Raw genomic sequence first — 18,008 nt, forward strand, 5'->3', positions numbered from 1 at the left:
TATATATATATATACGTATTCTGTAGATAAGCAAAGTAGAATATTCACCGTGGTGAAACGAAGTTGAAACTTTTCGTGAAAACAATATCGATAATTTGATTCATTTCAAAATCTAAATTAGTTTCCGTCAATCTGCCTTTTGATCGCTGCCTTCGTACAAATAGCGTGTGTTGCATGACACCAAGCTACAAAATACCGACAGTAGCTATCGGTCAGCTGACTCAAACTGACGCATCATCGTTAATGTTATTTGACATTGTAATACGGACAGATACGTTTCTTCCTACGTGGTAGAAGCTTTATTTAAAGAACAATCATGTAAGTATGACAACTACTTGAAATTTAATTTGTAAATTTAAATGTCGCGTATTTATTATTCAACAAACTAATTACCTTAAGTGTTCATTTACAATTAAAAAGTAAAATTTAAATGTCCTTATAGATCAACCAAAACTTATTGATTTTTTTAGCAACTTTTTGATATTGGTAACGTGATATGAGTAACTTCGTTTTTTACACTACATTGGGAGTTGGTCACGGTACACGTAGATGATAAAAACAACACGAAGTATATTTCGTAATCTAGGTATATCACGGGAAATTATTACTTGACTAACGCTATTATATCAGAAGTATATTTTCCTCGCGTATCCATAGACTATCGTTCAAAAGTATACAAATACTTGCTTCTGTTTGACTGAGAACAATTACATAGAAATACGTTCGAAAGACTCTCTAATAATTCCGGTTATTTGTTATTAATACGATCGTATAGAATATGATTATTCGAGAAAAATATTTCTGAAACACCAATCCGTCATAATAAACTGAAAATTGATAATTTTGAAACCAAACGTAAAACCATTTAAAAATAAGTAAAATAAAGAAACGACAGCAGTCATTGATTGTGATTTTTAATTATTCAAATTTAGTATCTTACAACATGGACTACTTTCAACTTCTCTTCGGCATTGCTGCAATACTTCTCGCGATCTATTATTACTATACCTCGGCTTATGACACCTGGAAGAATCGTGGCGTACCTGGGCCAAAACCGTCGATGTTTGTTGGCAATTTTGTGGATATTATCCTTAAAAGACAGGCCTTAGCCACAATTGTGAAAAATTTGTACAACGAGTACAAAAGTGAACCGGTCTTTGGCATATACGAAGGAACAACACCGGTTCTTGTCATTAACGACCTAGACTTGATCAAGGATGTTCTCATCAGAGACTTCTCTTTATTCGTGGACAGAGGGTTCAAAGTACTTGAAAAGGTATTTCCTTTATTCATTGCTCTGTGCAACAACATTATTGAAAACAGATTTATTGAGTTGATTTGACGTGAAAAGCTTGTTGAGTTCAAAGATAAACGAGATGTTTTGGAAATAATAAAATAATCGTACAAACATTTTTCGGAAATTATTATTCGCAAGACTTGCCGAAATCAAAGTGTTTGTAAATTTATCGATATATAATTTCTTGCGTAGATAGAGCCATTGTCGCAGCATCTCTTCCTTTTGGAAGCCAAGAGGTGGCGACCACTGAGAGTGAGGTTATCACCAATATTCACCTCCGGAAAGCTGAAAGAGATGTTCCCACTTATAGTAGAGTGCGCGGGAAATTTAGAAAAATATTTAGATAAGGTAGTAAAAAAGGATGTGTCAATAGAGTGTCGTGATTTGGTTGCAAAATTCACGACCGACGTGATCGGAAGCTGTGTATTTGGGATCAGCATGAATGCTCTTGAAGATGAGAACAGCGAATTCCGAAGAATGGGCAAACAAATTTTCACTCCCAATTTTAAACAGACTATCCGAGAATCTTGCAGACGATTTGCACCATTTCTGTTTAAAACAGTTAGTTACCTTTTACCGATGACGGAGATGAACAACTTTTTCATAAATCTGGTTCGTGACACAATAGAATATAGGAAGACGAACAATATAACAAGACCAGATTTTATTAACCTGCTGATGCAACTGAAAGAACATCCAGAAAAGATGGAAAATGTTGGTGAGTAGGGAGTTTGAAAGTATATCTGAAATGAAATCGCGAAAAATACATATGTCAATAACAGATTTATAACAAAAAATTGTGTGTCTTACAGAACTAACCGACTCCTTAATCGCCGCGCAAGCGTTTGTCTTTTTCATTGCTGGATTTGAAACGTCTTCGTCGACGATATCGCATACTCTCTATGAATTAGCACAAAATCAGGAAGTACAAGATAAATTACGGCAAGAAATTAGAGATGCGTACAACAAAAATGGTGGAACTCTGACGTACGAAGGTATCAAAGGAATGAAATATTTGGACAAAGTATTTAAAGGTGTGTACCAAAAAATATTAAAGTACGTCTACCTAATGAAATCTGTAATAACAATTTATAACAAAAAGAAAGAAATACTTGATTATTCATGAGATAGTAAAGAGATTATTCGCTTATAAATGAGAGAATAGATCCGATTCTCGCGAATAAAACCTGCGCTTTATTTTTACGGAAGAAATATTCTTTGTTACTCCATAGAGACACTAAGGAAGTATCCAATACTGACGGTATTAAACAGGCAAGCAATGGAGAATTATACGTTTAAAGGCACAAAAATCACCATACCAGAAAGAACAATAGTATGGATACCAGTATATGGTATCCAACACGATTCAAATATTTATTCAGATCCTGAGAAATTTGATCCGGAAAGGTTTAACGAGGATGCTGTTGCTACCAGACATCCTATGAGCTATCTACCCTTCGGCGATGGCCCGCGAAACTGCATTGGTATTTAAATAAAATAAATAAAATATAGTCGCAATATGGTATCTTGTTCCCTTAATCTTATATGCCATTATTTAATACTATGATAATTATACGATTAATTATACCACATTGGATCGATGTAATTTTTAAAAATTGCTTTCAGGTGCCCGATTCGCCCAATATCAAAGCAAGGTCGGTCTTGCAACGATTCTGCTCAATCACAAAGTCAATGTTTGCGAGAAAACCAAGATTCCATACGAACCAGACAAAAATGCCTTTTTATTATCGCTCGATGGCGGGGTAAATTTAAAGATAACTAAAGCACAAAATTAATGTAAATAATTACTTAAATACATTTTTATCTAATTATACTGTTACATTTTGGATCTTACAATTACCGTAAATTAAGTTGTATTATTATGTACAAATTCTTTAGAAACGATCGTATCAGAGAACGAAAATATTTCATTGATTAAGCTTGAAACTTTTGAAACGTAGATATAACAAAATGTCGATGGAAGTGTCATTATAGATTTCTGTTATCGTGAATTTCCATTTACACTGTATCATAAAGATAACGATAAAAGGACCAACTTTGTTAGCACATAAAAACGAATCGTTATCGTAATTAAGAAATTACTCCGAATTAATCTGATACAATCGACAATTTTCCATACAGTTGTCGATGACTCGAAGATTGAAGTGTAAGAAAGTGTACGAAAAAATAAACCGTGTAAGCGGCGTACGAAGAAGGCGTTAACCAATTACTACTTATAAACTACTCCATGTGGAGAGTGGGTAGGAGCAAACCTACATTCATATTATTTCTGGCAGAAACTGCTTCAGTCAGTATAGTTTGATATTGACCATAGATACAATCCGAACAGTTTCTTTCTTGCAGAAAGCTTTCATCTTCGTATAATTATCCATCTCAACAAGTAAGTGTACAATATATTATGGTCGCATTACCGCAATACCTTGACTATATAGCGTGTAGTTGATTATAAATACAGATTGTGCAATTGCGTAGCAGCAACAATACGTCGAAAAGTTGAAATGTTACATAACATATATTATAGGTTATGTTCTATAGGTTTACATCATCTTACTTGCTTTTATCATCAAATGATACACGGACTTATGCGATAGCTATTTTGCTTCAAATGAACGTAGTAATAATTTTGCTTATTACACGAAATGGTATTATCTGAATTATCAGGAAACTAGATTAATTATCAGAAAATTTCTGTATATAATCACACAAGCATCGTTTACTTTATTTTATACTTTACGTAAAATAAAATAAAATTTTAGTTTTATGACAAAATTTGATTTACGTGTCATTTATAACTGAATATAATGCAAAAAGACGCAAAATGATTAATTTGTTTTTTCAGATATTAGCTACTTATAGATTATTATTAAATCTTTATCGGTGTTCCTAAACCTTTGTTTTCGTCGTTTATCTACTGCAAGATATCTGCAATAATAATATCAGTTTGGCGCATGTCACTATAGTCACTTGACTGTTGACACCAGACAGAGTTTGCTAGCTTATATTTTTACGATACCTCAGTATACGTACGCCATTTTAATAGTGTCTGATTAAATCAACTTTAGGTAAGCTCCTATTATCCGAACTATCGCTGCGCGTAAATTCAGTTACGTATATCAATGTCTAATTATAATTATTAACCGAACCAAAAATCGTTGACAATAGAGAGAAATATATAGATGGACTTTTATTATATCAACGACCTGGTCGTATGAACCAAATCGTCCTTCAGTGGGGTTTATATAAACGGAGTCTCACTGTATGTGCAATTTTCTAATTTGTACAACTAATTTTAAAACGTGCGGACAGTGCTCTTAGTTTAATAGCAAATTACTTGTCCGAAACTCGACTAAATGCCACGAACATTCTAAAGTTATGCTATACATTTGACAAATTGTTTTAAAACTATGCCATAGATATTTTTATTTCATTAAAAGTTTTATAGAATATAAGTAGCCAAAACAACATCAAGTAAGTACGTTCCATGATTCATCGCTAGTACCAATGATCGTCTGAGCGCGATCATCATTATCTACTTTGATACACGTCGCTATCGTGACGCGTCGTGTCGTCACTAATCGTCAGCGCATGTCTTTCATTTTCCTATTGATAATATTACTATGTGAACTCCACGCGGTTGCGGTTCATTTGTCACAATTGTAGAATATATAAAGACAGTATAGAGATAAGATGTTACACCATAATAATATCCCATCCACTGAGGTAAATTTTTAAAAACCAATCAAAATTTATTAGTCGTATTCAACTTGCCCGTTAACGATTTATTTATTTTTTTATCCTTCTGAATGTTCATCCTGTTACAATATCATATAGGTACAAAATGTTCGATCATTGATAGTTAAGAATACATTTTTAATTGCACACTCTACATTTAAAAATTACCCTACAAACACTGATACTTATTCATTGAAATTAAAGAAATCTTGTTCGACATGGACTATTTTCAACTACTGTGTGGCATTTCCGTACTACTTCTTGCGATCTATTACCATTACTCTTCATGCTACAACTTTTGGAAAAGTCGCAATATACCTGGACCAAAACCGATAATCTTCATTGGCAACGTTCTGGACATCATTCTTAAAAGAGAATCGATGGCCGATTGGACGAAGAAGTTGTACGAACAATATAAGAATGAACCAGCTTTTGGAATATACATGGGAACATCACCACTTCTGATGCCCAATAACCTAGATATGATTAAAGATATTCTCATCAAGGACTTCTCTTTATTCGTTGACCGAGGATTTAAAGTATTTAATGAAAAAGTAATTAGCAACTTCATTGTTCCTGCGTTACATACACTTTTCAAGTAACTAATTATTATTGCAATTTCTTGCGTAGATAGAACCACTAAATCAAAATCTCATCATGTTAGAAGCTGAAAGATGGCGGCCGTTGAGAGCTAAACTCTCGCCGGTATTCACATCCGGCAAGCTCAAAGAAATGTTCCCGCTTATAGTAGAATGCGCGGGAAAGTTGGAGAAATACTTGGAAAATTTAGCACAGAAGGATGAACCAGTGGAGTGCCGTGAGTTGACCGCAAAATTCGGGATCGATTCGATCGGTAGCTGTGTTTTTGGACTAGACATGAATGCTCTCGACAATGAGAACTCTGAATTTCTTCGAATGAGCAAACAAATTTTTGCATTTAACGCGAAACAGATAATTCGTGATGTTTGTAGAGAATTTACACCATCCTTGTATAACATAATTGGTTCTTACCTGCAACCAAAAGAAGTTAACGATTTTTTTCTAAATTTATTTATCGATACGACGAAGTACAGGATGGATAATAACATAATCAGACCAGATTTTGTGCACTTGCTGATGGAACTGAAGAAACACCCGGATAAAGTTAACAATATTGGTGAGGATGAGAATACAGTTTAAGATTATGCTTCGAATAAAATTAGATCTTTTGTGTAATAGCAGATATTGCAATATCATAATAGTGCATAGTAACAAATCTTGTTATATTTTGCAGAACTCACAGACGCGTTGCTTGCTTCGCAAACTTTCGCTTTCTTCGTCGGTGGATTCGAAACATCTTCCTCGACGATGTCACATGCTCTTTACGAGTTAGCACAAAATCCCGAAATACAAGATAAACTGAGAGAAGAAATTAGAGACGTATACGACGAAAATAATGGAGTTTTGACATACGCAGATATCAGTAGAATGAAATACTTGGATAAAGTGCTTAAAGGTGCGTAGTAATTGTGCGTAAACTCGCAAAATTATTGAAATATTCAAAGATAATTTTATTAATACGAATGGTAATATTTTCTATGCCTTTCCTCCGCAGAAACACTAAGAAAGTACCCGCCATTACCTATTTTAAATAGGCAAGTGATGGAAAATTATACGTTTAAAGACACGAAAATTTCCATACCAAAGGGAACAAATATATGTATATCAATATATGCCATTCAAAATGATCCAAATGTATATTCGGATCCTGAGAAATTCGATCCTGAAAGATTTAACGAAGATGCTGTCGCCGCTAGACATCCTATGAGTTATCTGCCTTTTGGCGATGGACCAAGAAACTGCATTGGTATGCTGATAAAATAATAAAATATCAAATCGTTGGCACGTGCTTGGATCGTTGGTTTCAATCAGCATGACATTGTAGAAAAGATAAATCGTCAACATCTTTTTTCTACCTTCTATCATCTTCTCCCATTTAGAAAGCATCTCTTCTATCTTCAATATATAAAATCTTTATAAGTTGGAATTTGTTCAAAATTTTCTGCAAAGAGTTTCCTCCCCAAACCTTCAGGCCAAATAAATATATAATTTTTTATAATTATTTGCAGGCGTCCGTTTCGCGCACTATCAAAACAAGGTTGGACTTGCAACGATTCTGCGTAACCACAGAGTCGATGTCTGTGAGAAAACCAAAATTCCGTTTGAAAATGACACTCATGCCTTTATATCGACGCTGAAAGGAGGAGTGTATTTGAAATTAGCTAAGGCATAAAACAAATAATTATTCCTATACTTATATTATTATACTAAAATATTAAATATTATAATATATTGTTTTATATTATTATATTATACTAAAAAGAGTTTTAAAACACAGAAACAAAACGTTAATAGAGTAAATATGACAAAAATTTGATACATTTGCGGTATTTGAAAGTGATCGGCACAGACGACTAATCGAGACCGATCAACCGATTAGACGGCTAACCAAAACCCTAATCGGTACATCTCTACTACTTGAACTGACGTAGAAACTTGCACTAGTTGAATCCTTTATGGAGTCTTTAACTTTGACCAATTGGTTCCATCGGTTTCTCCCTCAGCTCTCTTAGTACATTCCTTCTTAGAAAGGATGCGACGTTTACAGTGTGGAACTTCCGCCAGAACTGACAAAATCTAACTACTTTCACCTTGGTATTGACATAAAGCTCTTCTGAGCTTTTGCGAATCAACACTGGATGTACAGAATTTTCAATGAGAGAATTGATATATATCCGTACTTTTTATTATGTTGATCGTTTGTCATTGTTGTCAATTTGTTACCATTGAATAAAGTAAATTAAGAAAAATCAGACTCGGATAAGGGTTTACAGACTCGACTCACCCCTCGTGATACACTGCTCGCTCGATTCACTCTTGACTACCCACGCACTAGGTCTCTGGCTAGTAAGACTGCGAGCAAGAGAATGACCTGTCGTCGCTGCTGAGCAAAACTATATGAGGTGTCCTTACGGCACCAGGTCATCAAAAGTCCCCATACTGCGTGAACTCTAGAGAGTTTACATATATATTTTTTTTTCTACCTTACAATTTATCCACGCGTTCCTTTGTATTCACATACATCCAATAACCTTAACATGGACAATATAAATGTTCGGAGAGACTCGCGTGGTAAATTACGATGTCGAATTGTAATTTCGTTTACAATAAGGTTAGAAGTGTTCGACTCGTATAGTTATTTACAAGATCACGATGTTCGTCGTAATAGGAGTAACTTGCAAATAGTGAATTACGGTGTCGCGAAAGATATAAATCGTAAGTAAGATCTGAACCGAGAGATGGGTTCAGCGATTTAGCGACTAGGCGACTAATTAGAGAGATGTTGACTAATCAAAGGATTGAAAGTCGGTGACGTACGCAGTAAAGGTGTGTCACATCTGGTCATCTTGCCTGTAGCGTGGCTACACACACCTGATTTGTGTAAAATCACCGGAGACTTTCGTTATATGCAAGTCATCATGAGAGTGTTCGTTTAAAAATCGAAAGCGTCAGTAGATTAACATTAGTCTGTTCTACATCATATTAAGGAAAGCATCGTTTTCCACGCCTCAGGAATATATCGTCTGGCATTAATAAGACAGCTATATACATACGTACTTATGTGCGTCTGGAAAAATAATGAGAAGCGATATCAGTTGCTTTGTAAGTACTATATCGAACCTTACATAACGCTTTTAACTACGTTATAAATCTACTTGTATCTGAATAAATCTACTTTTTTATTTTATTGCTTTATATTGCGTATGTATATACATAATTCAGGATAATACTTCAAACAGTTTTATTCAAGTGCTGAATGTTAATTTTATTATTCGATGCATACGTATTCGTTTCGCAAACATAAAACGTCAAAAATTATGCAACACATACACAACAATAATAATTATACACATATACACTGATCTAACAACAGAAATCTACTACATAAGTACATATACGTAATTTTACTAATTTTGAATAGCACAGTTCGTTACTAATAAATAATAGCGTTGGCATTGACATGCATATATTTCTCAGTTTCTACGCGCAACGAATATTATTTCAATTATATTGATATCGCGTGGAAAAAGATATTGCGAGTAATGCAGCAGACAGCTTTACGCACCTGATAATCTGGATGATAAAGATATTGCCTGATTCGCGTCATATTTAAATAGTTCTTAATACAACAACGTTTTAAAATACAAAAATATAACATTTTCATACAATATGCATGTAATGATAACATATGTATATAAGAATTTATAGTTTCGAAGTTTCAAAGAATAAAGACATTTTTTATGTAATCATCGAATATATTCGATAACGCTGGAATTGGCATTAGCAAAAAAGTCAGATACTGTTCATATATTATGCATGTGTTATATTAACAACGCAAATAAGTCAATAAATTTTATTCATAATTCGATATATGTTGCTCAACAAGGACATGTCCCTAAACGCGCGGAGAGGCTAAGCAGACTTGTACGCGCATTTATTCAGAATAAAAATTATCAAAAATATCATCGTATTCACGTGTATCTTTTTTTTTTTTTTTTTTTTTTTTTTTATCGTGGGGAAATCCTCATGGACACTCGGCGCTGCGTAGCAACGACCGTGTAGTGTCGGACTCCTACCGACTAAAACCCCATGGTGGTCATCCCGACGTTCGGAGGTGCACCCGGGGTCTCTTGCGAATCACTACCGAGTGCAGCCTCGTATTCACGTGTATCTACCAACACCATAAATACACCTTCAAATTAGGGCAAAATATCGTCAAGAGTCCAGCATTCTATCAGCACCGCTTTAACAATATAATTTAACTCCTCTTCTTTTCTTCTACGGCGAAAAGAAATGTCTTACAGAATTTTTTATAGCACAACATTATAAATTCGTTTTCAGAAGAGAAATAATAATGAGTGACTTTGAAATTTTGTGCGGGTTAGCCGCATTACTTCTGGCTTTCTATTATTATTCCACGTCAACCTTCGATTTTTGGAAGAGTCGCGGAGTTCAAGGACCAAAGCCTGTATTCTTATTTGGAAACACCATGAACCTGATGTTTGGAAGAATAGCAATGGTGACTTACATGCAGAACCTTTATAAAGTATACAAAAACGAGCCGATGGTTGGGTTGTACATGAGAAGATCACCGGTTCTTGTTCTAAAAGATCCGGAACTGATAAAAGATGTCATGATTAGAGACTTCTCGACATTCGCCGATCGAGGATTTGCCATTCATGAAAGGGTATGTTACATTGCATTTGTAAGTGAAAAAATGAGCGATAGAGCATTAATACCCATTCCGTGTTATTTATCTATATTTCTTATTCGTACTTATGATTTATTAATAGTGCTATCACGAAGTAAACACATATTTTAATCGTAAAGCGAGACATAAAAATAAATATTCCAGATAATTCATTGCCTAATGTTGAGGTTATTAGATGTGTGAACAAAGAAACGTGTGGATAGATTGTAAGGTAGAAAATATAATTTAATATAGAAGTGTAAATACAAGTAGGAATATATATGTAAGCTGGTCCAGATCCGCACGCTAGCAGTGTTACCCTATGACTAAAGGAACGCCGAAAAAAACGTCGCACGTGTGCCGCTTATCGTCTGTCGTCGACGCATTCTTTTGTCTATGCGCTATAGACGACATCGGCGCCTTGTGAAAGCCGAAGACCAGATGTAGAGTTTTCTCAGAAGTATCGATCACTTCAACACCTAATGAAGGAATTTCTAACCTTTTATTCTCCAGCGATAACGTTACATTTGTGCCGTTCGCTCGAAAGAAAATATTTTATTGGTTTTTAAACTGATATCGCGAACTATTCACAGACAGAACCATTGTCAATGCATCTCTTCAATTTGGAACCAAAAAGATGGCGTCCGTTAAGATTGAAGCTCACTCCAATGTTCACATCCGGCAAACTGAAAGACATGTTTGGTCTCATTCTCGAATGTGCAGACCATTTCGGAAAATATTTGGATAAACTGGCCGCGAAGGAAGAACCTATAGATTTTCGCGAGGTAACTGCGAAATTCACGACCGACGTGATTGGTTCCTGCGCCTTTGGAATCGAGATGAGCTCGTTATCGGACGAAGACAGCGAGTTTCGTAAAATCGGTAGACAAATCTTCGCCACGAACCTCGAGAACGCAATACGGTTAAAACTCAGATTGTACATGCCGAAACTGTACGATTTGTTGGGTTACATTATACCCGACAGAAAATTTGCTCCGTTCTTTACCAAGCTCGTGACAGCCACTATGAAGTACAGGAAAGGGCATAACATATACAGGCCTGACTTTATACATATGCTTATGGAATTGAAAGAACATCCAGAGAAATTGGGCGACATTAGTAAGTTTATGGTAACAATTTAATTTTAATATCGTATTATAATCACGTTATATCGTATTAGCGAATAATAAGAACGAAAACAATACGACTCGCTTCTTAGTGCAACATAATAATTTAATTAACACAAGTGAACTATATTTTGCAGAATTAACGGATAGTTTATTAACTGCGCAAGCTTTCGTTTTCTTTGCTGCCGGCTTTGAAACTTCGTCGTCGGCAATGACCAACGCTCTTTACGAACTCGCCCTAAATCAAGAAATTCAAGACAAATTACGTCAAGAGATCAGGGAACACCTCGCGAAACATAACGGAGAGTTGCAATACGAACATGTTAAAAACATGGAATACTTGGAGAAAGTGTTTAAAGGTATGTGTAGTTTTGCTTCGAATAGAAGGTTAATAAAAGCTTTACAAAAAAATATAATAAAACATCTTTCTTAATTTATCTTCATAGAAACATTAAGGAAGTATCCACCAGGATCTCTATTGCCAAGAAGATCTACTTCCGCCTATACTTTCAGGAACACAAAAGTCAGTATACCGAAGGATTCAATTATATGGATTCCAATATACGAGTTGCATCACGATGCTGACATTTATCCAAATCCGGAAGTGTTCAATCCGGAGAATTTCAACGAAGACGCCATTGAGGCTCGTCATCCGATGACTTATATACCATTTGGCGATGGACCAAGAAATTGCATCGGTACTTTCAATTATACGAGCATTTCTGTTGAACTTGTTTGTTTCTGTTTAAATTACCAATTTATTAATTTGCATTACTTTTATTCTTAGGTTCACGTTTCGCTATTTATCAAACCAAAGTGGGTCTAATCACGATTCTTCGTAATTATAGAGTGGACGTTTGTGACAAAACCATGATTCCATACGAGTTTAACAAGACGTCGTTTCTACTGACGCCGAAGAAGGGCATATATTTGAAGTTAACGAAACTAGAAACATAATTTCAAAATGAAAGATACTTTTAAAGATACTAATTTTAATCGTATTAACGCCGAATAACAAATTTTTCTATGCTTGCGCTGTAAAGTAAATTTTGTAATTGTGACATGGCAAGGGACTGAGAAAAGGTAATTTTTGGATAGAAATAAATTAGATTGATAGTTCGTAGACGCATCATAATGTGCTTATGAAGTTACAATTATCCTCATTCTCTACTATGCAAATGTAATGGAATTTAACGTTTTTAAGAGTATTAATTCATTAATCAGTATTTTTATTTTTCTATGAATAATCGCACACGTACGAACGGTACATATGCAACACGATATTCGGTTTGTGCGAAGTTATTGTTCCGCGATATCATCCCCACGTATTTTACTGAAATTCCCGGTTTTCCTCCAATAAAATAGGCTGTCGTGGAAATTTTACGCAGTGGAAGCTAATCTATATCTTCCTCCCTAAAGATTTTCGCAACATACGGACTATGCCCAATATGTTTTGCGTAAATATTTTTGTGCGTTTACAATTTTTAGTATACGTATATATACATATATGTACATACCAGAAACTATAAATACGATAATATTTTGGAGAAATTGATGTATGACAAAATAAGAATCAAAATAAGAATCAGTATTTATTTATCAAAGCCTACCACGATTACGCATTTGACCTGATTTAAACGGAAAACAACTGGTTCAGTAAAGTTGAATGATCGCTCTGTTGTGCCGCTTCTTTTGCGAAGAGGCAAAAAAGGAGGAAGACAAAGAAGAAAGAAGAGAGCTACTCTTACTATACGTAATTACGAGATACGATGTGTGATTGTTTTTTATTAATTGATAATAGTATATGTACACATTTTGAATAAAATATTTTATGTCAAATCGATCGCTGCCTTTAATATATTTACTATATATATTTATGCTATATACAAATATTTAAACTAGAAACATGAGTTTTATACTTGTTTTATATCGAAGCTTATGATAATATTCTTCCACATTTATAATTTATAATCCACAATGGTAATGATAAACAATTAAATTGAATTCTGTCAAAAGTAAGTAAATATTCGGATATCGTTTATGTATCGAAAGTAACGTGAGGCATGGCTTCAATGCAATATCTTTATGCTAATTTTCCGTGTCATAGCATTCTGTGTTCCATAATGTATATTATCGAACTTGACTGATAATGATTCAATTTCGCAACGAATGGGATATTTACTGAACTTCAAACGTTTCCGTGATTGGAAAGATTTAACAGGGTAAATCGTGCACTACTCGGAAAAAATATAATGAAATATTGTATATTATAATTACATACGTAGAAGATCCCGATTAGAAATTAACATAACGCAACGATAATACGCCAATTCTTATGATATTCTCTAAACAAATGATTTTTTAAAATTTTGTTTACGTAGCTAAATTCTTCGTTTAAGAACGGGCAATTTTTATATTTAAGCCATTTTTCTAAATCTAATAGTTTAGAGGCTGCTTCGCCCCTTTAAAATGAATGTCGATAAAAAAAGTACGCGTCAGGTATCTTTTCACGAAGTACGTTATACATAAGTTTGATTAAAATTAGCAATTCACATTTGGGAATGTTCCCTTATAATAATTCTTCCAAAAATCTATATTACAATAATTACAATAATTAATAAGGCTAGCTAATTGATAATACTAGCTAATAGATCTTCAGATAATTATGGCCAGGTTAGATGTTTTTGTAAGAAAAGAATAATTAATTCTTTGAGTAATGAACTTTTTGCATTGTAGGAAACATTGTTTTGTTCATCTATTATTAATAAGAGGCTCGTTCAGAAAGTACTACCTGTTTATATATAGAAACTAAATAAAACGATGTAGATAAAATACTTATAGATCACCTAGCTTCATTCGTGTATTAACTAAAGGCATACAAAATTTTGTGTTTAATGCATACATAATATATAATGCATACATTTCGATGGTTATATTAAACTGGTTTGACAAGGCACAAAAAAAAAAAACTCGTATAACATTACCATAACTGTTCAAGTAGAGTTACAATTACAATATGCCAAAGTTACAAATCGAGAAATCTTTTTAAAGGGCATTTGTATTGTTGTTATTTCAAAACGGGTATTACTTTCTCTGGCGATCGTCGTAGAAACACATGTCCCTTAATGATTCTGTAAAGAAAAGGTAAGAATTGCTTTGCTAAAAATCAAAACATATATCGTGTTGTCAATTAAGAACATTGTTGCGTGTATGTAATCATACGTAGAAAAAGATATTTCAGAGATCAGTAAACAAGGAAACGTAAGTGCAATGAAAATCCCCAAGAGAAGTTTTACGTCATCCATGTACGGTGCATATATGGCAGCACCCGACAACAAAAATGGCATTAACTAGTATCGGACAACGGCAGCACAGTGGTTAGCACCTCAATACTAATATCTAACTAACTAAGTACTAATTAAGTACTAAAAAAGCGAAAGAATTCAATACTTAAGCAAATAAATAAATAAATAAATAAATAAATAAATAAATAAATATTGTATAATTCTATTTTTCCAATTTTTATTAAGGCAAGTTTCTGTTATATTCATTATCGAATCGATTCCGACTTGGAAAATATTGAGCTAAAGGAGAACACCGACTATACCAAATTACCGTAATACGTTTCTTTTTTCAGAAAATCATTTTTTTCGACTCAACCAGTAACTGAAACAGAGAACCATGGCATATTATTTGATAATAATAAGCGCTGTCGTTGCAGTACTTCTAGCTTATTATTATTATTATACATTAGTATTTAATTTCTGGAAGAAGCGCAAAATCTCAGGACCAAAACCAGTATTCTTCTTTGGAAACGTCATAGACATCATGTTTTCAGGAATAGCTTTGCCACAATATATTAAAAGCCTCTACGAAACATATACGGGTAGTATGATTGGGTTATACATGAGATCAACGCCTGTACTAGTTTTAAAAGATCCGGAGTTAATCAAGGATGTTCTCATCAGAGACTTCTCGAAATTCGCTGACCGAGGATTTAATGTCCATGAAAGGGTATGTATAACTTAGGAAAATTATTTTTAAAACTTTTGGGTACGTTTTGAGTCATTACGGTAATATTCACAATATTTTTAACATATTTGGATGTTTATCCATAAGATATAATTCACAAATAATACGGGTAGAAACAATTTGATAACGTCTTCCTTAGATTTTGGATTATGTAAGTACCTCCAGCATTCTCATTTTATCATTTTTCTTACTTCCGAACATTCGCGGTCAGTTAACAAGATAAAACTTGAAAGACTTAGTGGCTAGCGACCGAGGGAGCGTGAAAGTGATAATAAAGGTCTTCAGTTGAGGGTCAATTTAAATATATTTATTATTTTTCCTCTTGTACTTAAATACCGAATCTTTTAGATGACAAATACCTGAGTGTCTTTCGTCTATTTTTTATTTTATTCGTTTCTTTATTTTTATTTATCTTTTCTGTTTAAATCAGTTGCAATGTATAGTCGAATAGTCGAAATTTTCAAATTGCGTTGTTTATAGGTTGAACCATTATCGCAGCATTTGTTCAACTTGGAAGCAAAAAGATGGCGTCCATTGAGATCGAAGCTGACTGTGTTCGCATCTAGTAAATTGAAAAATATGTTCGATCTGATTATTGAATGCGCAAACTATTTCGAAAAATATCTGGATAAAATAGTTGCGCAAGGAGAACCTGTCGATTTTCGTGAGATTACAGCAAAATTTACAACGGACGTGATAGGATCATGTGCCTTTGGGATCAACATGGGTGCACTGTCAGACGAAGAGAGCGAATTTCGTAAAATCGGCAAACAAATTTTTGAACCATCTTTGGAGGCGATAATACGAATGAAATTCAAACTGATGATGCCGAAACTGTACGACTTGTTGGGTTACATCGTGCCCGACAGAAGACTTGCTCCGTTTCTAACCAAGGTCGTCACAGATACTATGAAATACAGAAAAGAGAACAATGTGTATAGACCTGACTTTATACATTCGCTTATGCAACTTAAGGAAGACCCAGAAAAGTTACACGATCTTGGTACGTTTAATAGCGTAGTTTACAAAAAATTTGATAAAATATATCCGTTAGATATTTGTTAGATAGGTAACATTATGACACAATATTAAATCGTATTTTACAGAATTAACAGACTCTTTGATAACCGCACAAGCTTACGTTTTCTTTGCTGCTGGTTTTGAAACTGGCTCGACGACAATGAGCAATGTACTTTACGAACTCGCGCTGAATCCCAAAATTCAAGAGAAGTTACGCGAAGAAATCAACGAACACTATAAGAAACACAACGGAGAGTTAAATTACGAGCATATTAAAGATATGGAATACTTGGACAAAGTATTTAAAGGTATGCGTATAACTTTGCTTTGAGAGGAAACATGAAAAATGAATAAAGTGACTTTTTCTTTTTTCAATTTATTCCTATAGAAACATTAAGGATGTATCCACCAGGAACTCTGATACCAAGAAAATCAAATTCTGAATATATCTTCCGAGATCCGCAAATCAGTATACCAAAGGGTGTGATGATATGGATTCCCGTATACGCGATTCATCGTGATCCCGAAATTTATCCGAATCCTGATGTTTTTAATCCCGAAAATTTCACTCGAGATGCCATTGATGCTCGACATCCGATGCATTATTTACCATTCGGCAATGGACCAAGAAATTGTATCGGTACGTTGATGACTACTAGAATTATTAAGAGAAAAGAATTTCAACTTCATACAAATTTCAAACACGCACATGAAACTTTTCTTTTAGGTGAACGTTTTGCTGTTTATCAAACCAAAGTGGGTATAATCACGATTCTTCGCAAGTATAAAGTGGACGTTTGCGAGAAAACTATGATCCCTTATCAATTTGACCCGAGTGCATTTCTGCTAGCTCCAAAAGGAGGGATCTGTTTGAAGATAACAAAAATATAAACGTAATTCAAAATTATGATGACTTTTTAACATATATCGATTGTAATCGTCTAATTAAAATCGGCATCAAGTGCGCTTTCTAAGAAAGCAATTTATAATACATTATATATTAATTTATATTTTATATTTATATTTTATATAGTTACATTTTATAATTTTACATATTTATATTTCAATAATAAATAAGCGATACATATATCCGTAGTATAGTAATCCTTAAACCTATCATGTTTCGCATGCATCCCGATATGCCACGGAGACAAATGCTCTTTATCGCTCGCAGTCGCACGATGATGTTTTATTTGCATGTGTGGCAGTTTCCACCGATACATGTGCTTAACTCTACGATTGTGTCGAGTCTGTTAAAAACAACCAATCGAGCCCTTATTCCTTCCACAGGACCTTTTTCCATCTCTACACGGTACTTACGTGCCTTCCAACAGTATAAAGTATAACTGACTGTAATTTACCAGATCATTATAATCAGAATCAATAAATAGTTTCGAACCTGACCGATTTCAAAAAAAGGAATTTTCGAAGCTATCTCATAAGCAACGAATTTCCCTTTTTCTCTCTCTCTCTCTCTCTCTCTCTCTCT

The 18,008-nt window shown here is 34.1% G+C and overlaps 3 protein-coding genes across 3 annotated transcripts; all 3 read left to right on the forward strand.

Annotated features, from left to right (window-relative positions):
* Positions 1–35: 35 nt before the first annotated feature.
* LOC139991692 (probable cytochrome P450 6a14) lies at positions 36–3,427 on the forward strand. The gene is made up of 6 exons (XM_072011974.1): positions 36–318; positions 933–1,276; positions 1,490–2,015; positions 2,110–2,331; positions 2,530–2,781; positions 2,924–3,427. The coding sequence occupies exons 2-6, from the start codon at positions 944–946 to the stop codon at positions 3,091–3,093; spliced, it is 1,503 nt and encodes a 500-aa protein (XP_071868075.1). The 5' UTR covers positions 36–318; positions 933–943; the 3' UTR covers positions 3,094–3,427.
* Positions 3,428–3,556: 129 nt separating this feature from the next.
* LOC139991620 (uncharacterized) lies at positions 3,557–12,531 on the forward strand. Its single transcript, XM_072011870.1, has 11 exons — positions 3,557–3,698; positions 5,255–5,604; positions 5,681–6,206; positions 6,324–6,545; positions 6,645–6,896; positions 7,159–7,320; positions 9,967–10,337; positions 10,934–11,459; positions 11,605–11,826; positions 11,914–12,165; positions 12,255–12,531. Exons 2-11 carry the CDS (start codon positions 5,269–5,271, stop codon positions 12,422–12,424), a joined length of 3,039 nt encoding a protein of 1,012 aa, XP_071867971.1. The 5' UTR covers positions 3,557–3,698; positions 5,255–5,268; the 3' UTR covers positions 12,425–12,531.
* A 2,409-nt stretch (positions 12,532–14,940) lies between these two features.
* On the forward strand, positions 14,941–17,606 carry LOC139991697 (probable cytochrome P450 6a13). The gene is made up of 5 exons (XM_072011981.1): positions 14,941–15,481; positions 15,980–16,502; positions 16,606–16,827; positions 16,908–17,159; positions 17,247–17,606. Exons 1-5 carry the CDS (start codon positions 15,149–15,151, stop codon positions 17,408–17,410), a joined length of 1,494 nt encoding a protein of 497 aa, XP_071868082.1. The 5' UTR covers positions 14,941–15,148; the 3' UTR covers positions 17,411–17,606.
* The last annotated feature ends 402 nt before the right edge of the window (positions 17,607–18,008 follow it).

Source organism: Bombus fervidus, chromosome 10 (assembly GCF_041682495.2).
Source record: "Bombus fervidus isolate BK054 chromosome 10, iyBomFerv1, whole genome shotgun sequence".
Lineage (NCBI taxonomy): Eukaryota > Metazoa > Arthropoda > Insecta > Hymenoptera > Apidae > Bombus > Bombus fervidus.